Source organism: Thalassophryne amazonica, chromosome 7 (genome assembly GCF_902500255.1).
Source record: "Thalassophryne amazonica chromosome 7, fThaAma1.1, whole genome shotgun sequence".
NCBI classification, from domain to species: domain Eukaryota; kingdom Metazoa; phylum Chordata; class Actinopteri; order Batrachoidiformes; family Batrachoididae; genus Thalassophryne; species Thalassophryne amazonica.
The window spans coordinates 9733395-9758979 of record NC_047109.1 but is presented as its reverse complement, the minus strand read 5'-3'; the positions used below and the strand labels follow the sequence as shown (position 1 = coordinate 9758979).

Below are 25585 nucleotides of genomic sequence, written 5' to 3'. Positions count from 1 at the left end.
ATACCTTCACGGGACCTTCCACTAGTCCTGGAGGGTTTAAGCTCATCTCCTTTCGAACCAGTTGAAAGTGCTGATCTTACGTGGGTGTCAGTGAAAACTGCCTTTCTACTTGCAGTATCTTCGGCAAGCAAGTGGGAGAGCTCCATGCCCTATCAGTCGCTGAGAACTGTTTGCGATGGAATTCTGATGGATCTGGGGTTACGCTGTGGCCTAATCCATCCTTTTTACCGAAGAGAATTTCAACCTTTCATGTTAACCAGGCATTTTCCTTGGCTGTGTATGCCCCGCATTCTGATCCAGGATTATCTGTCTCAGGTTCCCTGTGTCCTGTCCGAATGTTGAAGCAGTACATTGGTGTGACTGCTGGGATTCAGAAAACAGATGCCCTGTTTGTTTGTTACGGTGATCACAGAAAAGGCTGTGCTGTATCAAAGCAGTGACTTTCACATTGGGTCGTGGATGCCATTTTACAAGTATACAAGTCCAGCGGTCTTCAGCCTCCTAAAGTTACGTGCCATTCCACCAGAGGGATGTCCACTTCCTGGGCTGCACTGAGAGGTGTTCCTTTGACTGATATTTGTGCTGCTGATACGTGGGCTTCGTCTTGTACCTTCGCCCGCTATTACAGACTGAATGTGGCCACTCCTCCTGCGGTGACTTTGGTGGTGTTGTCTGCCTCCACTCCCCACTGCTGTTAGGCTAGTGTGACACTTCGTGACCTTGTTGGTATTAAGTCATCCAGGTGCTAAGCACCGACCTCTGGCGGTCAGTAGGAAGAGAATAGTAGAATGAGTAGAATGAGAGTTACAAATGTAACAGGTTCTATGAATTCCGGATGACCACCAGAGTTGCTTGTCGCTCAGAGTCTTGCAAGTTAATTCCGAAAAGAAACGAGCGCTAGGTACGTCTAGTATATAAAGACAACTAGTGAAGTCACCCAGGTCACATCCAATGGCGTGACTTTGTTGGTATATATTCTCAACCTCTCTGTGCTGCGTACATGGAGTTATCCAGGTGCTAAGCACCACCCTCTGGTGGTCATCTGGAATTCATAGAACCTCAGTTACATTTGTAACTCTCAATTTTCAATGTCTTTTTTGTATCGCCCTGTTTTAAGATTTGTATCGCCCTGATTTCATTGCCACAGTTTCCAGCAAAATTGAGTGGACAAGTGTATGATTTATCAGCCCTATTTTATCTTCGCATGAGGGCTGGTTTACGAGTATAGGGCAGATTTCTGTTGTAGTATGTGATAATGACAAATACACATTCAAATGTGCTTTTAACAACATACTGTTTTCAAACACACTGTCAGCAGCAGCAGTGAGGTTATTGATGCTAAAACTAAGGGATGCTTTTTTTTGTTTGTTTTTTTTTTTACTACGCTCAAGTGACTCATTTATGTGATATATGCACGCATTGATAAAACAAAATGTTCATTCTTTAACAAATGATGAAGCTTTGTGTGACTATAGTAAGAATTCAAAAATAATAAGTATATCACTTAAGTTTAGCTTGTGCATTTCTCAGCATCTCTCATTTTTCCACAAAATGGACCTCGTGATTCATCCCCCCACTCACCAGTGAGTACTACCTGGCCTGAAATTTCTTTTAGGGGACACACAAAAAATTGGGGGAGGCAAAGCTCTGGTTCACAGGGACAGCATCCTGAAATAAAAAGAAGTGAACCCTAAGGTGGTAGTGTTATCAATGAGCATTACCTCAAGAAGAAATCCAGCATAGTTTGGACCAACAACACATTGTTTCAGGGGGGCCTGTTCCAGCAGACTAAGGTGTGGATGGCTGGAACAGATAAAGCATAAATGTGCAAATATTAATACAATTCTTGGTTTTACAAACAGTTTGATCATAGTTCATAGGCTCACCTGTTGTAGCTGTATTTGTTGAGCTTCTCTGAGACTTCACGGAGCCTAACAAGAAGATGAAGCCCAAATCAATTCAAATAAAAGCCATTACAAGACAATACAGATATAAAACATCGAAAAATATGGTAAATAAGCCAACATGAAATGCTAAATATCACAAGTTTCAGACTCCTTGCTTATCGGTAAGACATGCCCAACGATGCAGTCTGCACTTTGTGCGACACACCCACATGCTCCACAGAAAACTCTGAAAAGTTAATCTCTGTAAAACCAAAAATTACTAAATCACTTTTGCCCTGAATATGAGGTCTCTTAAACACTCAATTAATGCATCGTAAAAGTCAGCACAACAGCAAATACTAACGCATACAGACATGATGGGCTAAGTTCACACTAGCTGCGGTTACATGGACCAAAAGTAATCTGATTGAACAACCAGATCGAACAATCAGATCAAAATCACGCCGTGTAAACAGCTCTATCTGATTAGAATAGCCCAATTCGATCGAAAATTACAATCGGGTTAGAGGAGGTGGTGTAACCCTGTTTTTAACCCGACCGCGTTCCATGTAAACGGCACGTCGGATTGTCCGCCTGTGAGGAGCCTTACTGCGCATGTCTGTTACGTCACATCACCACGTTAACGCTTCCTGCTCTGTATTCGCGGAAATGGCGACAGAAAAAAACAGAGCTGGACTTTACAAGAGACAACACTCCTCAGCGTTTTAAAAGAATTTAAAATAAGTGGAAAAGCTTGATGGACGTAAGTTGGCAGCACAGACTTGTGTCCGGAGTCAGCAGGTCAGTGGAGCAAATTAAAAATGGCTGGGAAGCAACGAGCGCTTTCTACAAGGAGCTAAAAACGAGCTGAAGCGGCGCAGCTCCAACCAGCTTCACTTATGAATTAATGGATGAATAATCGGAGGACGACCCTCTCCAAGGAGCACACTGGAGTAGAAGTCGGTTTTCCACCGGAGGAAAGTTCACCCGAGACACCGGAAAGCCTGGAGGTAAGTCCTGAAAAAAATCACGCTAACTCAAAATTCCTTTTTTTATTTTTTTACGAGACAAACTTTGAGCCAAATGTGCGGCTTTAGTTCAAGTCTTTGGGATTCATATTAAGTTATCCCATAAGTTTATTCGTGGAGTAAAGTGCATGAACACAGTCTGATCATCGAGTTAACTGACACTCTTTATCCTCGTTCATTTTAGTGCATCACGTTAATTTCTGCTCTCATATACGAGGTCTATTAGAAAAGTATCCTACCTTATTATTTTTTGTCAAAAACCATATGGATTTGATTCATGTTTTTACGTCAGCCAAGCTTGAACCTTCGTGCGCATGCGTGAGTTTTTCCACGCCTGTCGGTTGCGTCATTCGCCTGTGAGCACGCCTTGTGGGAGGAGTGGTCCAGGAAATGGCGGAATGATTTGGGCTTTTTTTCCCATCAGAATTTTTTCAGAAACTGTTAGAGACAAGCAGCTGGAAACCATTCGAAAAATTTATCTGGCTTTCTGTGAAAATTTTACGGGCTTCACAGAGAATAAGGACTGTTACTACAGCTTTAAGGAGACCCCACAATGGCGCACGGCGCGCCGCGCTCTGAGCCGCCATCGAGAGGCAGAAAACACCACATCATTTCTAAACGGATGGTTGTGTGGAGCTGGGACCGTCGTGAGCAATTTCTCTGGTTATCACAAGAGCTGGACATCAGCCATTTTCCGGCAGATTTCACTTTGAGGCTTCATCACGGTGTTGCTTTGCGCCATGCGGCACCGCCGCGACGCGCGGAATTCCTCCGCACGTCTGTCTCAATGTGCCGAAAAAGTGCTGATGTCCACGTCTTTTCACAATTCCTGTGCTAGTCAGAGGACGTTCCGGATAAAACACAGCGTCCAGTTTGGAAATGAACGGCACATTCCACTGTTACAGGAGTTTTTGTCATGGAAAGAGGAGCGGAGGCTTCGCGCGGTGCGGCATGGCGCACAGCAACGCCGTGATGAAGCCTCACGGGACATGTTCTGGCATGTCCAGGCACATCCACAATTTCTCAGATAATCACTCGATGGAAAAACCACGTCCGAATCGCGATTCTTATTTATTACGATTCTGAATCGATCCAAAATGTCCAAGAATCGATTTTTAAAAAGCATTTTTTTTTAAAACATTTTCTTACTTACTCGCTGCCAGGCAACGGCTTCCGTACTACAGCATCCCCATGAGGGGAGGGTCCGGCGTGCTTCAAACATCCGTGAACTGTAGCTTAGCATGGTGGACGAAGAGCTAATTCAGCCAGCACCGTCTTTGCTTAAGGCAAATGTTTGAGAGCATTTTGGATTTTATTATTTGCTGCGTATGAAGGAGCTTGACATGACTTATGCAGTGTGCAAAATCTGCAAAATGAAAGTCAAGTACTTCGGAAACACTTCAACTCCGCAAGCCCACAAGCTACGCTTTGACCCAGAGCTAAAAGGAGCGGAGCAGCGGTATCTGCCGACGACTGACCAGCGCTTCGCTAAACTGCCAGTCAACTCTGAACGAGCAAAGCAGATAAGTAAATTTACATCTAGAATCACTTGATTAACCTTGTAAAGCTGCATTTTCTTAAACATAAACATTTTTAAGTAATATAACTATTTCTCAGAGCTGTTTGAATCAAAAATCGATTCTAAATCGAATAGTCACCCCAAGAATCGGAATCGAATTGAATCGTGAGTTGTTGTACAATTCACATCCCTATTTGGCATTATGTCTTGGTGTACATACATCACCTTCTTCACATGGTTGGAGAGTTAGCAAATTTCAATAGAAATTGAGAGTTTTCACAATTTCGTTGGTGAGAAGTTACCAAGGGGCGTGTAGTCATGATCATATTACTGTTGTTAGTTAAGTAAAGTTGGAAAGATATTTAAAGATTCGACCTTCCGGAATCAATAACTTCAATTCAATTTTAAAATCAATTGACACGTCTTTCCAAGCATTGTAATACAGACAAAACACTACAACTGACCAAACACCAGCCACCCCCCATTACAAGCAAAGTGTGTGATGTGAGTTTGGTTGCTATAAATAAAAAGTTAGAGATTTTATTCATATTTATTGCAATAAAAAAAATCCAACACTATATAAAAGTTTATTTTTCCCCATTTAAATCAGGGATGAAAGTGGTGAGAAAAAAAAAAAAAAAAGCTGAAACCCAAAATTATACCCCCACACCCCCCCCCCAAAAAACTAAGAGAATGAGGAATGCATCCACAGCTCAAAAACCCAGAGGGCCCATTAGCTACCCAAGGTGCCTAATATAAAAAACACTAAATTCAGCAGTGAATGCTTCCTACTGATCACAGATCTCAAAAATGACCCAGGCAACTGGCAAAAAAGCGGAAATCTATTATAAAGTGGAGATTTTTCATCCCTGTTAAATGCTGTACTACAACCAAAGAGACTTCATTGATGTGGAAGCTTGGTTGCACTACAGGCAATAAATAAAAAGTTTGAGATTTTATTCAAATTTATTGGAATAAAAAAAAAAATCACAACAATTAGTACAACCAGAGGGAGTTCAATGATGTGTGATGTAAGTTTGGTTGCAGTGCTGAAGCCTGCTGTCCCACAAACTGGCATAGAAGAATATAGCAGTGTGCAAACTGGAGCTGTGTTGGCTGTATTTATGTATTTGTTCATTTGTTAAACTTCAAAATAATGTTACTTATAGCTCCTTGCACTTTTTGTGTGAAAGAAGAAAGGTTCTGTTAATTAAACATATGCTGGAAAACATTTAAAGAAAGTGTTGTGTTAAAATTTATAATACATTTTGACACCTTTTTGATACTTATTACTTCAAGCATTTATCTGCCTCAAATATCGGTATCAGCCTCCAAACATTTCCAATAAGCAGTATCAGCCCTTAAAAATCCATATCGCTCGACCCCGACTTGATGTGTGATTATTTGGTGTTATGTAATCATACAGCGATGGCTACGGACGGACGTACAAGACAGACCTATCTATCACTCACACACACACACACCCACACACACACACACACCCATTTCAATAGCATCTGCACCATGGCCACCAGGAGCTATACACAAATCAAAACACTTTCACACAGTCTACTCATTTCAAAAGAGGATCTTTCAGCATATAGCAAGAAGAACATATTGAACACAAGTCTGCAAAAGCAGACCACAGAAAGGTCAAATAAACCATTTGGCTGAGAAAATCCAACCAGATATGAGATGTTCATGTCAGCTAAGTACTTCTTATGAGCCAAAGTCCCCCACACCCAGACAGAATCTTGTATCTGCTTTAACAATTGTGAGTTTTTTACTGGATGGTTTGGATGGTGGGTTGGTGAGACAGGTGGTGACTGCAGCAGGCTGCAATGAAATGCACACAGGCTCAACAGGCCGTCTTGGCATTGTAAGATTAGTTGCAGCATTATGTCCGGTCGACTTGCATGGTATGATCATTATATGAGGTACACTCGTATGATCTTGCCCTATGGTAAAGATTTTGATTGTACTGTGTGCAACAAACATAAAACTGCTCATGTTCAACGATAACCTGCACATTAGTATCCAAACGATATGGCCATAATGGTGTTTGCAGTTTTAAAAAATAATTTAAAAAAGTTCAAGTGAAGTTTGAATTCTACCCGAGTTCTTCAATAAAAATCTGAACTCGCTACCTCATATAAATTAAGCTGGCTAAAAAACTAGACAGATAAGGATTTGAAAATCATGTTTCAGACTCAGACGCAGACTCACTTGTATTGTCACTCGACCCTTACAGACAGAACGAAATGCAGTTTCTACAGGTCATGGTGTAGTTAACTGGGACAGTTTTTTAAACCTAACCTATTGTATAAACTTTTGCAATATAAACTTTTGCAATGTACAATATGCGCACCCCTGTGGCCACAGAATATATATATATATATATATATATATATATATATATATATATATATATATATATATATATATATATATATATATATATATATACATATACAAGGCACAAGGTCGGCAGCAGCAGCGTTAGAGTATTAAGAAGGTGAGAATGTGTATGTAGTGCAATGTTCACAGTTTGGTGGTGGATGTTGAACTGTTCAACAGTCTGACAGCATTCGAGTAGAAGCTGTTTTTCAGTCTGGACGTTTTTGCCCGGATGCTGCACAGCCTCCTTCCAGAGGGAAGGGGTGTGAACAGACTGTGTGCAGGGTGGATGGAGTCTCGGAGGATGCAGGTGGCTTTGTCTCTACATCTGGAGATGTAGATGTCCCCAATGGGTGGTAAGCTGCATCTGATGGTCCTCTGTGCAGACTTCACCACCCACTGCAGCGCTTTCTTCTCCGCCATCGTGCAGCCACTATACCACACAGGGAGGCAGCAGGACAGGACACTCTCCACTGCACAGCTGTAAAAGGCCCTGAGGACCTCAGTGTTCAGTCCAGCCCTTCCCAATTTCCTCAAAAAATAGAGACAATGGTGGGCTTTCTTGATGACAGCCGAGGTGTTGCTGTGCCAGGTGAGAGTCTTGGAGAGGTGGACTCCAAGACACCTGATGGAGAAGACGCTGCTCTGTTGATTGGGGGGGGGGGGGGGGGCTGACCTACAGAAGTCAGCAACTATCTCCTTGGTCTTCTGGGTGTTGAGGATGAGGTTGTTGTCTCCGCACCACCCTGTCAGGTTCTCCACTTCTCGCCTGTAGGCTGTCTCATCCCCTTGGCTAATGAGCCCGATCACTGCTGTATCGTCTGCAAACGTAACAACAAGATTATTCTTGTGCTGGGCTGTGCAGTCGACGGTCATCAATGTGTACAGCAGTGGACTGAGCACACAACCCTGGGGTGAGCCAGTGTTCAGGATGATGGTGGAGGATGAGGTGGTGTTGATCCTGACACTCAGTGGCCTCCCAGTCAGGAAGTCCAGGATTCAGTTGCACAGTGCTGAGGGGGCTCCAAGTTCAGCCAGCTTGGAAACCAGTTTCTGCGGGATGATGGTGTTGAACGCAGAAGTTAAGTCCAAGAACAGCAGCCTTGCATAGGAGTCCTTGTTCTCTGTGTGAGAGAGGGCCTGATGCACCACGGTGGAGATGGCATCAGCTGTGGACTGGAACCTTGAGGGCATTAACTCTTTTTATTCCTGCCAACAGGTTCCTTGTGGCTGCTCTGAGTGCTGTTGCATCGCTGTCTTTGAATGCAGCATCACAAATTTTCAGCAGGGAGCGCACCTTTCTGGTCATCCAGGGTTTCTGGTTTGGCCTGATGGTGATGGTCTTGGAGGTGGTCACATTGTCTATGCAGCTCCGGATGTTGCAGTGCACAGTCGATGAGTATTCCTCCAGGTCCACATTGCTCCCTGTTGTTGCAGCTGCTCTGAACATTTGTCAGTCGGTGGTCTCAAAGCAGTCTTGAAGCATGGACACAGCACCAGTTGGCCACACAGAGCTGGTCTTTGTGATGGTGTCCCTGCTTTTCGACACTGGACTGTAAGCAGGAAGCCTGAGGAGTGAGATGTGGTCTGAGGCGCAGAGATGGGGGCGGGGGGCTGCTCTGTAAGCTCCACGTATATTTGTATACACTTTGTCCAGCGTGTTTTCCCTTCGTGTGGCGATGTTTACATGCTGGTGGAACTTGGGGAGAATATCTTGCAGGTTTACGTGGTTGAAGTCCCCTGTTACTACATACAGCGCATCTGGATGTTTATTTTGATGCAAGCTGATGGAGTTATGTAGCTGCTTCAGAGTGTCATTAGCATTAGCTCGTGGGGGGACGCAGACGGCCACAATAAATACTGCTGTAAATTCCCGTGGCAGATAGTGAGGGCGGCATTTTACTGTAAGATATTCTACAACTTCAGAGCAGTGTCTTTCCATCTCAGAACAGTTTGTGCACCAACCTTTGTTATTGTAGATGCACAGCCCTCCTCCTCTGGTTTTACTAAAGTACTGTATTCATGCACCTGAGGGCCCAGGGCCGAGCACCAGCCCATCCCTTTTTTGAAGAAAGTTGGTTAAACGCCCACCTGAAATAAAAATTTATTTTTTAAGTTTATTAAATGCCACCTAAAAATAAATGTTTTCCATGACCCCCAGTATATTGTGAAAACCAAAAATGAGTTTTTTTTCACAATGTGTTTCTCCTCTTTGGAGTCAGACTTGTGATGATGTTATTGATTTGTCCTGTGCTATTATTGTGAAAGACTCTTGTGCAAGAAACAGGAACTGTTCTGTGACAATGTGGCTAGCTTTGTAGAAGCCCCAGTCACACAGTGAAGGTCCGACTCAGTTTGTGTTTGTCTGAAAGAAGGCCTTTTTCCCATTCAGTAAAATGAGTTCCTAATCAGCTGATGCCCGCAAAGTTCATCACAAAGTTTTGTGCTTGTTCAGAATTTTGAGGACAGTTCAGACATATCTTTCCTGCTGCCTGGATGTTTGCTGTTTTGAATGTGAGAAAGTGGGGAACAGAGAGGACACGCAGCATTTCTGGACCGAACACAGAGAAAACTGACTTCATATGTAGACAGTCAGCAACAGACTGGATGTTCCACTGTTTTCAGTGAGAGGACGATGGGAAAATTAAGGATTTTTTTTTTTATCTTAATGAGCAGGAATCACGGACAGCAAACAACTGATAAGTTAAATGCAGTCACCTGGATTTAAACTGGTAGGAACCTTTGTTGAAGCTTCCATGAGAGCCAGCATTTTCTGCTTTATTATAAACACTGTGCAAAATGTTTCAGTGAAGTAAATTATTTTCCGTGTGGTTAATATTGAAGACCAACAGTGCACGTCATGCCACCTTTTCGTTGCACTAGACATCAGCTGACAAGGAACATGTGTTTAATTGAATTTTCTTATGCAAAACAGAGAAAAAAAACTGCCAAACAGCTAAACAAGAAGGCAGAAACAAAAGGTACACAGTACACCAAAAAATACACACTATAACCCCACCCCCCAAAAACAAACCAGAAACACATTCCCACCCCTTCGCTGCAAAACTATACCCCTTCGCTGCAATACAAGACACAATTTTATAAAATAAGCACAACCACATGTATTTATAAAGGACTGTTAAAAAGAAGAAAAAATAAACAAACTTGCATGCTTCCATGATGCACCAGATTATTACCCTATGGATGTTTTTGAAGAAAAGCGTGCAGAGTCCAAAGTCTCAAAAACTTTTTTGATTTGTGATTTAAGTCATGAGTCAGTTTTTCCAGAGGGAGAAGAGTTGATATCTGTGATATCCACATATTGACCGTAGACACGTGAGGGGCAGACCACAGCAGTAATATATATTTCTTAGCAAGGAATAACAGAATTATTAATAGAGACCTTGTATCTGGATCCAAAAGATTACCGGGTATATGGTTTAACAGATAGAAAGAGGGTGACATTATAAAACGTTTACCAGTCACCACCTGAATAACAGAGTGTACATCTTTCCAAAATGACTGGATGTGATCACATGACCAAAACAAATGAATAAGTGCCCCCTTATGAGCATTACATTTATAACAAAGACTGAAGCCGTTGGGGAACATCCTCTGGAGGCGGACAGAGGTGAAGTAAGGCCTATGAAAAAAATTAGAAATTTTGTTTGTGTATTGAAATCGAAGTGCATCTGGGAATATTCCATCACAAATCTTGGTTCAGTTACTAGAGCTAAATGTCATCCCCAGATCACGCTCCAAACTGTTAGAGTGCCCATCACAAAATTTTCAGGGATGAATTAATACATCCTAAGGTACCTCTAGTAGAAACTTGAAAAAAATTGAAGGGGAATTTTTTTTGGAATTTGTATTTGAAGTATATAATTGGGGTGATTTTTTTGTGTGTGTGTATTTTGGGGTGGATTTCATTAGACAGGTTTTAACACACACTTGTAGAGCTAGGCAAGACCTTTAAAATGACACCAGAACCAATTCTGTAGGTGCAATAATTTCTGGGTTATAGCTATTTGAATTTGCGACTACATGCTAATTAGTCAAAAGTCTGTTAGAGCCTATTTCACTAATTAGGAGTCCGTTAGCAAAAATATTTGAGTTCTGGCTGTATTTCATATGTTCCAATCACTCCACCAAGTTTCATGAAAATCCAAGACGTGTCGACAAATCCTCTGTTGAATTGACATGGAATGACCCCTGTACCAACTGGCTAGACAAAAGGACTGAGCTGGAAAGGATGTGCAGCAGGTTAGGGTGATAAAGAATGCAGATGGTAATGTGCTGACAAGCGAGGAGAGTGTGTCGAGAAAACAGAGGGAATATTTTGAGGTAAGGATACACCGATCCCGATCCTAGTATCGTATCGGCCCGATCCCGATCCCAATATTGGTATCGGCCAGATCCCGTATTCATTTACTCGTACTTGTTATCATAAATCGTCTCCGATACTATATCACCCAATACCCCTTCACAGCAGCATGATGTCAACCTCTCAATGGGGGATTTTCACGGACATGCTCTGTAATTTCCAGATTATAAGGCGCTACTTTTTTCATACGTTTTGAACACTGCGTCAAACAATTATGCGGCTAATTTTTGGATTTGTATTTCATACAATTTACTCATAAGTCAAAATACGTCCATCAATGCTGTTCATTGATTGGTTGAAAGCTGCAGTCAGAGTAAATAATAGTCTCCTGTTTCAGTGGAATTCATCATCACACGATCCTGAAGAAAAATAATCCACATAAATCCTCCTGAGTTTGGAAAACAACATCTGAAAATACTTTAATTCCTTGTCGTGGCTGAAAAAAGTTCCTGTGACACCGCACTTTGCACCAGTTCCTCTGTCAGAACTCAGATAACGATTTCAGCGGCAGAGATTGTCCATAAGGTTGGTGAGTTTCAGCCCTTGGTGTGGGTGTTCAGGCCAATGGGAGACCTGCTCGGTCCACTACAGGTGTAATACATTTGCGGAATGTCTGTGGCGCGGCGTTCTGACCATCTGCTCCTCCTCCACGGGCTGCAATTTGCGCCAGAAGTTGAGTCACTGCGCCTCGTTAACGGTTCATTTACCACAGGCAATGGGCTATACTGTCTGAATGCGAGGAAATTTTCCCATGATCCACAAAGAAAAAATAAAATAAATTAATGTTAAAATTACTCCGTTCCACCTTTGAGGAAATAGTGTGGAGTGAAAAGCTGTTTAGCTCAGTGTCGCACATTGTAGATGAAAACAGAGACAGTCTAACGCAGAGAAGCTTCTTTTAATAAAAAAGAATCTACCCCTCACATTTTCAAAAAAGGCTTAGTGCTCACAAACAAAGTTAGTGATGGACAGTTTCAGTTCTGTTCCTGGAGTTGTATACTTTGTAGTGCTGAAGTCCACAGGTTACATTTAAGTGAGATGACTGGCAGTGTTACGTTATTAAGAACAAGGCTGCGATCGAGTCGATCCGGTATCAGCTTCCGATACAGACGCAATTAAAGTATCAGAAAATACCGATCCAACCCGCGACGTTTTCCGATATATGAGGAGCCACTATGAATCCTCTCAACTGTTTAGTTATTCCTCGGCCTCCTTTAGCAGTAATGGTACTTGTAATAAGTGTAGCTTATTCATAGCTTTGGAGGCCAGCTAGCCAGGCCCCTGTAGTCGGTGCGGTCCAAGGTAGCTTAGCCGCCGTTAGCTGTCCCCCAGCAGATCCCGAGCAGCCGGGAAAGCAAGCCGGCTGGGTGACTGTGAGAAGGAAGCGTAGTCCTAAACACCACCAACCCGTCACATCTCTAACCGTTTTTCCCCACTCGGCGACACACCGCCGAGGAACAAACTCTGGTTATTGGCGACTCTGTTTTGAGAAATGTGAAGTTAGCGACACCAGCAACCATAGTCAATTGTCTTCCAGGGGCCAGAGCAGGCAACACTGAAGGAAATTTGAAACTGCTGGCTAGATTAAGCGTAAATTTGGTAAGATTGTAATTCACGTCGGCAGTAATGACACCCGGTTACGCCAATCGGAGGTCACTAAAATTAACATTGAATCGGTGTGTAACTTTGCAAAACCAATGTCGGAGTTTTCTCTGGGCCCCTCCCCAATCGGACCAGGTGACATGTTTAGCCACATGTTCTCCTTGAATTGCTGGCTGTCTGAGTGGTGTCCAAAAATGAGGTGGGCTTCATAGATAATTGGCAAAGCTTCTGGGGAAAACCTGGTCTTGTTAGGAGAGACGGCATCCATCCCACTTTGGATGGAGCAGCTCTCATTTCTAGAAATCTGGCCAATTTTATTAAACCCTCCAAACCGTGACTACCCAGGGTTGGGACCAGGAAGCAGAGTTGTAGTCTTACGCACCTCTCTGCAACTTCTCTCCCCCTGCCATCCCCCCAATACCCCATCCCCGTAGAGACGGTGCCTGCTCCCAGACCACCAACAACCAGTAAAAATCTATTTAAGCATAAAAATTCAAAAAGAAAAAATAACATAGCACCTTCAACTGCACCACAGACTAAAACAGTTAAATGTGGTCTATTAAACATTAGGTCTCTCTCTTCTAAGTCCCTGTTAGTAAATGATATAATAATTGATCAACATATTGATTTATTCTGCCTTACAGAAACCTGGTTACAGCAGGATGAATATGTTAGTTTAAATGAGTCAACACCCCCGATTCACACTAACTGTCAGAATGCTCGTAGCACGGGCCAAGCGGGAGGATTAGCAGCAATCTTCCACTCCAGTTTATTAATTAATCAAAAACCCAGACAGAGCTTTAATTCATTTGAAAGCTTGACTCTTAGTCTTAGTCTTGTCCATCCAAATTGGAAGTCCCAAAAACCAGTTTTATTTGTTGTTATCTATTGTCCACCTGGTCGTTACTGTGAGTTTCTCTGTGAATTTTCAGACCTTTTGTCTGACTTAGTGCTTAGCTCAGATAAGATAATTATAGTGGGCGATTTTAACATCCACATAGATGCTGAGAATGACAGCCTCAACACTGCATTTAATCTATTATGAGACTCAATTGGCTTTGCTCAAAATGTAAATGAGTCCACCCACCACTTTAATCATACTTTAGATCTTGTTTTGACTTATGGTATGGAAATTGAAGACTTAACAGTATTCCCTGAAAATCCCCTTCTGTCTGATCATTTCTTAATAACATTTACTTTAATGGACTACCCAGCAGTGGGGAATACGTTTCATTACAGTAGAAGTCTTTCGGAAAGCGCTGTAACTAGTTTAAGGATATGATTCTTTCTTTGTTATGTTCTCCAATGCCATATACCAACACAGTACAGAGTAGCTACCTAAACTCTGTGAGTGAGATAGATTATCTCGTCAATAGTTTTACATCCTCAATGAGCACAACTTTGGATGCTGTAACTCCTCTGAAAAAGAGAGCCTTAAATCAGAAGTGCCTGACTCTGTGGTATAACTCACAAACTCGCAGCTTAAAGGAGATAACCCGTAAGTTGGAGAGGAAATGGCGTCTCACTAATTTAGAAGATCTTCACTTAGCCTGGAAAAAGAGTCTGTTGCTCTATAAAAAAGCCCTCCGTAAAGCTAGGACATCTTACTACTCATCACTAATTTAAGAAAATAAGAACAACCCCAGGTTTCTTTTCAGCACTGTAGCCAGGCTGACAAAGAGTCAGAGCTCTATTGAGCTGAGTATTCCTTTAACTTTAACTAGTAATGACTTCATGACTTTCTTTGCTAATACAATTTTAACTATTAGGGGAAAAAAATTACTTATAACCATCCCAAAGACATATCGTTATCTTTGGCTGCTTTCAGTAATGCTGGCATTTGGTTAGACTCTTTCTCTCCGATTGTTCTGTCTGAGTTATTTTCATTAGTCACTTCCTCCAAACCATCAACATGTCTATTAGACCCCATTCCTACCAGGCTGCTCAAGGAAGCCCTACCATTAATTAATGTTTCGATCTTAAATATGATCAATCTATCTTTATTAGTTGGCTATGTACCACAGGCTTTTAAGGTGGCAGTAATTAAACCATTACTTAAAAAGCCATCACTTGACCCAGCTATCTTAGCTAATTATAGGCCAATCTCCAACCTTCCTTTTCTCTCAAAAATTCTTGAAAGGGTAGTTGTAAAACAGCTAACTGATCATCTGCAGAGGAATGGTCTATTTGAAGAGTTTCAGTCAGGTTTCAGAATTCATCATAGTACAGAAACAGCATTAGTGAAGGTTATAAATGATCTTCTTATGGCCTCAGACAGTGGACTCATCTCTGTGCTTGTCCTGTTAGACCTCAGTGCTGCTTTTGATACTGTTGACCATAAAATTTTATTACAGAGATTAGAGCATGCCATAGTTATTAAAGGCACTGCGCTGCGGTGGTTTGAATCATATTTATCTAACAGATTACAATTTGTTCATGTAAATGAGGAGTCTTCTTCACAGACTAAGGTTAATTATGGAGTTCCACAAGGTTCTGTGCTAGGACCAATTTTATTCACTTTATGCATGCTTCCCTTAGGCAGTATTATTAGAAAGCATTGCTTACATTTTCATTGTTACGCAGATGATACCCAGCTTTATCTATCCATGAAGCCAGAGGACACACACCAATTAGTTAAACTGCAGGAATGTCTTACAGACATAAAGACATGGATGACCTCTAATTTCCTGCTTTTAAATTCAGATAAAACTGAAGTTATTGTACTTGGCCCCACAAATCTTAGAAACATGGTGTCTAACCAGATCCTTACTCTGGATGGCATTACCCTGACCTCTAGTAATACTGTGAGAAATCTTGGAGTCATTTTTGATCAGGATATGTTCTTCAATGCCCATATTAAGCAAATATGTAGGACTGCTTTTTTACATTTGCGCAATATCTCTAAAATTAGAAAGGTGTTGTCTCAGAGTGATGCTGAAAAACTAATTCATGCATTTATTTCCTCTAGACTGGACTACTGTAATTCATTATTATCAGGTTGTCCTAAAGGTTCCCTGAAAAGCCTTCAGTTAATTCAAAATGCTGCAGCTAGAGTACTGACGGGGACTAGAAGGAGAGAGCATATTTCACCCATATTGGCCTCTCTTCATTGGCTTCCTGTTAATTCTAGAATAGAATTTAAAATTCTTCTTCTTACTTATAAGGTTATGAATAATCAGGTCCCATCTTATCTTAGGGACCTCATAGTACCATATCACCCCAATAGAGCGCTTCGCTCTCAGACTGCAGGCTTACTTGTAGTTCCTAGGGTTTTTAAGAGTAGAATGGGAGGCAGAGCTTTCAGCTTTCGGGCTCCTCTCCTGTGGAACCAGCTTCCAATTCGGATCAGGGAGACAGACACCCTCTCTACTTTTAAGATTAGGCTTAAAACTTTCCTTTTTGCTAAAGCTTATAGTTAGGGCTGGATCAGGTGACCCTGAACCATCCCTTAGTTATGCTGCTATAGACTTAGACTGCTGGGGGGTTCCCATGATGCACTGAGTGTTTCTTTCTCTTTTTGCTCTGTATGCACCACTCTGCATTTAATCATCAGTGATTGATCTCTGCTCCCCTCCACAGCATGTCTTTTTCTTGGTTCTCTCCCCTCAGCCCCAACCAGTCCCAGCAGAAGAATGCCCCTCCCTGAGCCTGGTTCTGCTGGAGGTTTCTTCCTGTTAAAAGGGAGTTTTTCCTTCCCACTGTCGCCAAGTGTTTGCTCATAGGGGGTCGTTTTGACCGTTGGGGTTTTTCTGTAATTACTGTTGTTGTGATTTGGTATATAAATAAAATTGATTTGATTTGAACTGCTGCTGTTTCCGCTCTGCTTTGTTTGCTGCCAAGTGTGAGGAGGGGAGGTTTCTGAAGCCGAGCTGTTTGAGAGAGCTCTCTTCCGCAGTGTTCTAGCCACGGGTAGCGACAAATTTCCGTCTGGTTCTCAAGTTCAAATTGTCTGTTCGTAGAGCACGGATTTTCTGAAAAATAAACTGAATTGTTGCTGAAAACCTCTGTTGAAAAGTTAGCCGCTTCAGCATCCCAAGGCTGTGAAACATTATGAAAAGCCAGCTCAGATCGTAGCTGAGGACAGTCGAACAGAGATTCTGTCCGCTGAAAGGGAAAAATCTCCATTAAAGTCCTGCATGTGAGCGCCACTGATGATACATTTAGAAATTTACGGTTGATTTTACAGTTGAAAGGCTTTGCATTTCCAAAAAGTTTGAAGTTTGCGCACACGAAAACAGTGAGAGAGAAAGAGAGAGAGAGATGGAGGAAGAAAGAGACAGAGACAGAGGGAGAAAGAGAGAGAGAAAGCGAGAGAAAGAGAGCAAATGAGAGAGAGAGAGAGGGAACTTAATTTAATTTTTATACTCAACACTTGCTTTGACAATGTTTCCCATGTTAAAGCCCCATCGAAATTGAAAAATGAGGAGAGAGGACTTAATTTTTAATGTAACACTTGCTTTGACAATGTAAAGGTCCAGTCACACAGCACTTAACGAAGGGCAACAAAGCCCTGACGAAACAAGAAATCTGGACTTTCATTGGCATCATTTAACCTTCGCGCAGCTTCGTTCCTGCAGCTGATGCTTCGTCAGGATTTTTAAACTGTTGAAAAATTTGAACGAAGGGCAATGAAAACCTCAATTCATCCGTGTTTCATTTTGCTGTCCTTCTTGATGTTTTTTAATCGTTTGTTTAGTTTTTGTAACGTTATTATTCAGTGTGACTTTGTTCGACCGGCTGAATTTTTTCACACAGTGCAGAAGTCGGTCTGTGAGTGCTGAGGCTGCTGCTGTGTTCATGTACCATCGGAAATTACAGAACAAACAGCCCGTTTGCTTGGATTTTTTTTTATCTGGGTGGGGGGGGTCAGCTTCAATGGGCTCAGACACTTTATATAGGCCTGAATTAATCTTTTGTGTGGATACAATTACTTATTTTGCCACAAGCAACTGTTGAATTTGAAACAACAAAAAAGTTGTGTAATTTCCGACAGTACTTGAATGCAGCATTAGCGGCAGCAGCAGCTGCTGCGTGCGCTTATTATTTTTTATTAAATATAATAATATGAGTGTAGGAATGACAATCCACCTCTTATGTACATGTGGCAACAGGTAGATGATTCAGATTATATAAGAGTTGTTCTGGAGGGCAGAATTCACGTTGTGGATCAGCGGCAGCTGGTTGAAATAACCGCATATGGGGAGTCAATGCACGGCATTCACAAGCACTGATCAATTAAGTGCTCTGATATATTCAATTATTTTTACACTTATATTGATTCCTGTTTTGACAGTTTTGTTATAATTCAATATATATGGCTTAGAACATAATTCAGTGATACAGCAGTGACCACAGCATGTCAGAGGTTTTTTTTTCCTTTTTCTTTTTCCAATTGGAGCAAGACGGAGCGCGAAGTGTGTCGACAGACAGTGTGGATTCTGATGATGAAGGAGATGATCCCTCTTTTGTTCTGGACGAGGAACCAAAGCAGGTGGTCCCACCGACGTGCACACAGATCTCCACAGATTCTGTTTGCAGCTTCTCCAGGACTCAGGCGCTATGAGCTCCGTCCCAGTGTCGAGCCCTGGAGCTCAGAGATGCAGACACACACTGCTCCATCTGTGGGTCCAGGCATATTTCATTTAAAGCGTCGAGATTGTTAGCTTCGGTTTTGTCAAGTTCCTCTTTTGTCCCTTTTGCGCTCTTGCTTCGCAGGCTGTTCAGTGATAAAGCTCTTTCGTCCACCGTTTCTCAATGAATTGTGACTTTTTTTTTACTTTTCAGGTCTCCTTTTTAAGAAAATCCACATATAAAATCAACACTAATGATAATAATAATATTTAAGCAAACAGCTCTGGTATCGGATCGGAAAAGTATTGGTATCGGCAGATATCCAAATTCAGGTATCGGGATCGGATCAGAAGTGAAAAATTGTGGATCGGTGCATCCCTAATTAAGAAATACACAATTAATATAATATTAAAGGACTATTTGTTGTAGTCAAAAAATGAAGTTACATGATTTAAGTGAAAGGTTTGTTTAAAAAAAAAAAACCTAATGATACTGGAAGCAGTTACAGTCAAAAGGTAAGGAACAACTGATGAATAAAAAACATGTTTTCAAAGTCATCATAAAACCATAATGTTATGAAGTATTCGTATCGGTACTCGGTATTGACTAGTACTCAAATGTATGTACTCCTACTTGTACTCAGTCTGGAAAAAAGTGGTATCGGTGCATCCCCATTTTGAGGATGCATCATAGCGCCATTATACTGTGACGTTATCTTGCTTTTTTTTTTTTTTATTTGATGTGATGTTCTCCCCAGACAATGGAATAACAGCAGCGCGCCTGTATACTCTCATCATAGCGCCATAATACTCTTTTTTTTTTTTTTTTTTGACAATTTATTCATCAAACTTCGTCAAAGCTATTTAAAAATATCAATCATGACTCACTTTCCCGCTGATTAAAGTTACTAACCGGGACTCTTTTCTGTTGTTGCGGGAAAGAAACGAGAATCGTCCGTTTCACAATGGGAAGGTTTTATTTGTTCATCATTAACGTGCCCTTTTTTTGTGGGGCAGTGGTGGCGCACAACAGCTCTCAGGTGTGGACTGAATGCTTTGCCGGTCCATAAGTTACGATCCCTCATGTAAAGGAAAAAAAAAATAATAATAATATCCTCCGTGTGTTGTTTTTGTAGGACTTTTTTTGTGGTTCTCTGCTGCTGCCACCGTCTGTTAATGTCTGTTACCGACTGCACGCCTCTCCTCCAGCCCACAGGCCCAACAGATAAGAAGCTCTCTCTCCCTCTCCACTCAAATTCACTCCTGCAGCTCTTCCAGCCTGCTTCTAAATGTCCAGGTGTTTGCCTGCTTCTGGCTGTCTGCTGGAGCATGTTTGAAGCCAAGCTGCCGTAGGAAACTCTCCATTTCTGTTGAAATTTGCAAAATCCCCAACCACGTGAAAGCATGTGTGAAACGCACGTATTCACCAATGCGGAAAGGGTGCAGCTGTTGCCCTGACAATCAAGCAACAATGACATCACAGCCCTGGACAACCTCCTTGATTGATTGGTTTTATTTAGTGAGTTCAATGTAAGTACATAATATAAATGAAGTGAAAACACTTATTTCAATTGTGGTCCATTATGAAAGAAATGAGGCAGAAACATTCAGCTTTGAGTCAGCTTGCAACAAATGAGGGCCAAGATGAATAAAAGAAGAACTGACATTACTGCATAAGCATTATTTAATCAAATCTATGATAGAAATGTACATGTAACTGTTTTAGTTTCAATTTCATTTTCATTTAATTTATGTAGCACCAAATCACAAATGCTATGAGCACATGATTTGGGTGTTATTGTGAGCGCAAATACATGATTGTCCAATATTGGACAACATGTACATAAAAGGTAAAAATATCATGGACTAATTAAGTTAACTCCAGAGCTATTTAGTATATTTAGACGGACAAAGAGGCCATTTATAAGCCCATATATTTAGAGTGTAGGTTTTTATGTATTGTGCAATAAATAACATTCTATCATAAGAAGAACTTGGTGTTGGAGATTTTCTTATGACTCTTAAGTTGTATATTTAGAGAAGACTAAAGGTTAAGTTGTAAGAAATGGCCTCCATTTGTACTTGAAACAGCAAACATGCTAGAGCTTCTCTGGAGGACATACTACCCATTATTACCTGAGGCAGCACACAACTGCTAACAACACCGCTATACTAAACATTTCAGGGGAGAACCCTGGAAAGAGAGAAGGATGGATGATGTAGAACAAGTAAATCAGGAAGGACGAGTGATTAGTAAAGATGAAGAGAGGGCAGCTATGAAGAGGATGAAAGGTAGAAAAGCAGTCGGTCCAGATGACATTCCAGTGGAGGCATGGAAATGTTTACGAGAGGTGACAGTGGAGTTTCGAACCAGATTGTTTCATAAAATCTTTGAAAGTGTGAGGATGCCTGAGGAGTGGAGAAGTAGGATGGTTCCAATTTTTAAGGTAAGGTTGAGCTGCAGAACTGCAGTAACTACAGAGGCAGAAAGCTGATCAGCCACAGCATGAAGTTATGAGAAGGACTTACGGTGCATCCGGAAAGTATTCACAGCGCTTCACTTTTCCCACATTCTTCACTTTTCCCACATTTTGTTATGTTACAGGTCTGTTTGTTATGTTAGTTTTGAATTTCATCCAAAACTCTACACACAATACCCCATAATGTTAATGTGAAAGAAACGTTGAGATTTTTGTGAATTTATAAAAAAAAAAAAAAAAACTAAGAAATCACGTGTATACAAGTATTCCCAGCCTTTTCCATGAAGCTCAAAATTGAGCTCAGGTGCATCCTGTTTCCCCTGATCACCCTTGAGATATTTCTACAGCTTAATTGAAGTCCACCTGGGGTAAATTCGGTTGACATGATTTTGTAAAGGCACACATCTGTCTACATGTAAGGTCCCACAGCTGACAGTGCATGTCAGAGCACAAACCAAGCATCAAGTCAAAGGAATTGTCTGTAGAATTCTGAGACAGGATTATCTTGAGGCACAAATCTGGGAAAGAGTATAGAAACATTTCTGCTTCTTTGAATGTCCCAATGAGCACAGTGGCCTCCATCATCCATAAATGGTAGAAGTTCAGATCCACCAGGACTCTTCCTAGAGCTGGCAGCACTTCTAAACTGAACAATAGGCGGAGAAGGACCTTAGTCAAGGAGGTGACCAAGAACCCGATGGTCACTGTCAGAGCTCCAGCATTCCTCTGTGGAGAGAAGAGAACCTTCCAGAAGGACAACCATCCACTAATCAGGCCTGTATAGTAAAGTGAAATGAGAAAAGCCATTCCCTAGTAAAAGGCACACGGCAGCCCACTTGAAGTTTGCCAAAAGACACCTGAAGTACTCTCAGACCATGAGAAACAAAATTCTCTGGTCTGATGAGACAAAGACTGAACTGTTTGGTGTGAATCCCAGGCATCATGTTTGGAGGAAACCAGCTACCATCCCTACAGTGATGCATGGTGGTGGCAGAATCAAGCTGTGTGGATGTTTTTCAGCGGCAGGAACTGGGAGAGTATTCAGGTTTGAGGGAAAGGTGAATGCAGTAATGTACAGAGACATCCTGGATGAAAACCTGCTCCAGAGCGCTCTTGACCTCAGACTGGAGCGACGGTTCATCTTTCAGCAGGACAATGACCCTAAGCACACAGCCAAGATATCAAAGGAGCGGCTTCAGGACAACTCTGAATGTCCTTGAGTGGCCCAGCCAGAGCCCAAACCTGAATCTGATTGAACATCTCTGGAGAGATCTGAAAATGGCTGTGCACCGACAACCCCCATCCAATCTGATGGAGCTTGAGAGGTGCTGCAAAGGGGAATGAACAAAACTGCCCAAAAATAGGTGCACCAAGCTACTGGTATCATATTCAAGAAGACTTGAGATGGATGAGATCAGCCAGGAGACTCCATGGACGGTAATATTTGCAGGTGACATTCTGAGAGAGGTTGAGATACACTCTGAAGAGAAGGGGAATAAAAGTCAGTAGGAGCAAGACAGTGCATGTGTGAATGAGATGGAGCCCGGTGGACGAGTAGGGTTACAAGCAGTAGAGGTGGTTAATATAAATGAGTTTAAATACTTGTGGTCAATGATCCAAAGTAATGTAGAGTGTGACAGAGAGGTGAAGACGAGAGTGCAGGCAGGGTGGAGTGTGCGGAGAAAGGTGGCAGGAGTGATTTGTGACAGAAGGATGTCAGCAAGAGCGAAGGGGAAAAGTTTACAAGACGGTAGTGAGACCAGCTATGTTGTATGGCTTAGAGATGGTGTTGCTAACAAAAAGAAGGAGCAGGAGCTGAAGATGCTGCAATTTCTTTGGGACTGACAAGGATGGACAGGGTTAGGAATGAATATATCAGAGAAACAGCAGCGGTAGGATGGTTTGGAGACAAAGTTGGAAACTGAGATGTGAAATTGAGATGTTTAGAGGTGTAGAGGAGGGACCCAAGGTATATAGGGAGCACCATGCTGAGGATGGAGCCACCAAGCAGGAGAAGAAGAGGGAGGCCAAAGAGGAGGTTTATGGATGTGCTGAGGAAGGACATGCAGGTGGTTGTGTGGCAGAGGAAAATGCATGGACAGGGTGAGATGGAAACCGATGATCTGCTGGGGCACCCTATAACGAGAGCAGCAGGAAGAAGAAGAGATTTGATCCTGACATACAACATTTCTAATAGATATACACTGAAATCATTGCTGGGCCTTGTAATCATTCTGACATAGCAATTGCACACTGATAAAGATCACTTAAAGCCGTGGTTCCCACCCTGGGGTCTTTGGGAGGGGGATGCCTGAGGTGTTGAGATTATCAAAATTAAAAGTTCACCTTTTAAATTCATAATACCACACTTACTTGACAACCAAAACTAACTGAAAAGATTTTCTTTGAATAAACCAGAGAGAAAAGGGATTAAACCTATTCACTTAATTTTTTTCCAGACAAAATAATAAATAAATAAAATCACTTTTTTTTTGGGGGGGGGGGGGGGGGCTGTCTTCCTTAGGTACACTTAGGGAGGGCCTTTGAATAAATAAAGTTGGGAAACACTGGTGGATCAAATGCAGCGCACCCCCACTCTCACCAGACAATGTTGACATCCTCATTTTCAAAACAGCATTTTAAGTTATAAATTCAGTTCTGTTTTATGTTTTTGAGTTTGCTTTTTTTAATTACTTTTATGACAATGACAAAGGCTATTTCATTCACTAGTATTGTCAATATTGTAATTTCAATAAAGCAATTACATTGAATTTTAGAATGTTAAGTAAACATTGGACACCTTGTTTTCATTGTTCTTTTTCATTGTTCCCCAAAAACTTTATTTGCCATTTCACTGATCCAAAAAAAGAAAAAAAAATCCAATCTGGGATTTACAACCATGATGTGCTCTCAACAGTGTTTTGTGATCCATGACAACTCCAATTTCCTCTCAGCTAACTATATTTAAGATAAACTGGAGTTAAACCCACAGTCAAAAACTACAAGAGCATTTGTGACTGCTGGACTGTCTCAAAAGTTATTTCATGACAGCACCTTGGACTGATTGGCTTTTATACTATTTCTGACATGTTATAAATTAAACGTATTTATTAGTGGATCATAACAATGTACTAGCTGCAGCCCTATTGTTTGCATTTGTATCTAACGTCAGACTGTAGCCTGACGGCGCATAGTATGTATAACTATTTGCAGTATCAGCCTTAATAAATGAAATGTAACAACATTACAGTGAATGCTACTGACTGAGCATACCGGACTTAAGAGCTTTCTCATTGCATTCGTTGGTATTAAAGCGATACACGAGGTAGTATGTCCAGATTATCCCACACAGATTACGTTAAAACTCTTTCAAAAATTCAATTATATGCTCATAGAGTATGTGACTTTGCGTCGGCGTGGTAGCTTGCTAATAGCGCTAGCAGTTATACCTACTTCATTGATCACAATTATGCGTATACACGCATACAAAACCAACACTGACACACGCCAAAAGAGGTCGTGTGTAATTTAGATACGAAAAGTACAAAATTCATAGCCACGCGGTGATTTATGACGGGTATTCCCTCGTCTTTTCCCCATCCCCCAACCCGCATTGTTTCAACTTTGACTGCGAGCCAAAAGAGAACCAAGGCAACGGCTAACTAGCATTAGCATTTAGCCGCTAAGTGGCTACCACAGGGCCTCGATCCAACCTCCGGGTTCACTAGAATAAAAAAAAAGCGACTTCCTTACAATGACAGCATGGTTATCGGTCACAAGCACAATGTCGAATACTGTTCATTAAATCCTGGGGGAAAATACTGGTTTTAATTATTATAAAAAATACCTGTCATTGAGCTGATCCTCGGTCCCGGGCAACGGGTGAACCACGAAGTGTATAGATGTCATGGAGTCAATCCAGAATTCCACCGAACCGTGTGAAATGTGTGGTAATGGTTATTACTTCAATTACAATATGTACATAAATTCATAGGTATCGGTTTATTAATGAAAAAACTCGAGTTTGGATCCCTGCCTGTTCAGGCACATGCCGCCATCTTAACTCTATACCAGGCTTCGCCTCTGTGTTGATTAGCGCACATGTAAGCACGCTGCTGATTGGCTACGCGACAATGTTAAATCGTCTTGGATTGGCTGAAGGAAGAACGGCCAAGATTGCTGTCATAAAAAAATACTATACTGACTTATACTCCAAAGTCTTTGTTCTCGCCGGCAGCATCATGTGCATCTTTGTTTGCATTTTCATGCACTTACACTATTTATCTCTATAACTGTGACAAAAAAGGCAAAAAAAAAAAAAAATTACATAATATTTACAATTTCTAACACGCTGAACAAATGCATTTTTCAGAAAAATAAAATTAACAGATGTTTCTGAATATTTTGGGAATGTTTTCATACCAACGTAATCCCCGTGGGTAAACCCATTCTAAGATAGCAGAAAATAAAATATTTAAAAATCTGTATTTTTTTAATCAGTGGATTAGAGACATGCTGTATTTTATTCAACTGGAGAACATAAGGTATACTGTTAGGGGGACAGCCGATAAGTTTTTACTGATATCGCAGCCCTTCTTAAATCATATTGACATCTTAAGCTCATACCATTTTGTGAATGAATGATTGTAAGTGTTCATCTTTGTAACAAAGAGATGCGCCTTTGGTTTATCAAATACTGCTTCTCCCTTTTGTGTACTT

At 41.5% G+C, this 25585-nt stretch overlaps 1 protein-coding gene across 1 annotated transcript in view; it reads right to left on the bottom strand.

Annotated features, from left to right (window-relative positions):
• The window catches only part of LOC117513612 (E3 ubiquitin-protein ligase UBR5-like), a 32907-nt gene extending 7967 nt beyond the window's left edge, over positions 1-24940 (bottom strand). The window contains exons 1-3 of the mRNA XM_034173830.1: positions 24714-24940; positions 1887-1931; positions 1722-1803 (exon numbers count right to left, since the gene is read on the bottom strand). Coding sequence (XP_034029721.1) covers positions 1722-1803; positions 1887-1931; positions 24714-24775 — 189 coding nt within the window. The 5' untranslated portion in view covers positions 24776-24940. The remainder of the gene's footprint in view (positions 1-1721; positions 1804-1886; positions 1932-24713) is intronic.
• Between the last annotated feature and the right edge of the window lie 645 nt (positions 24941-25585).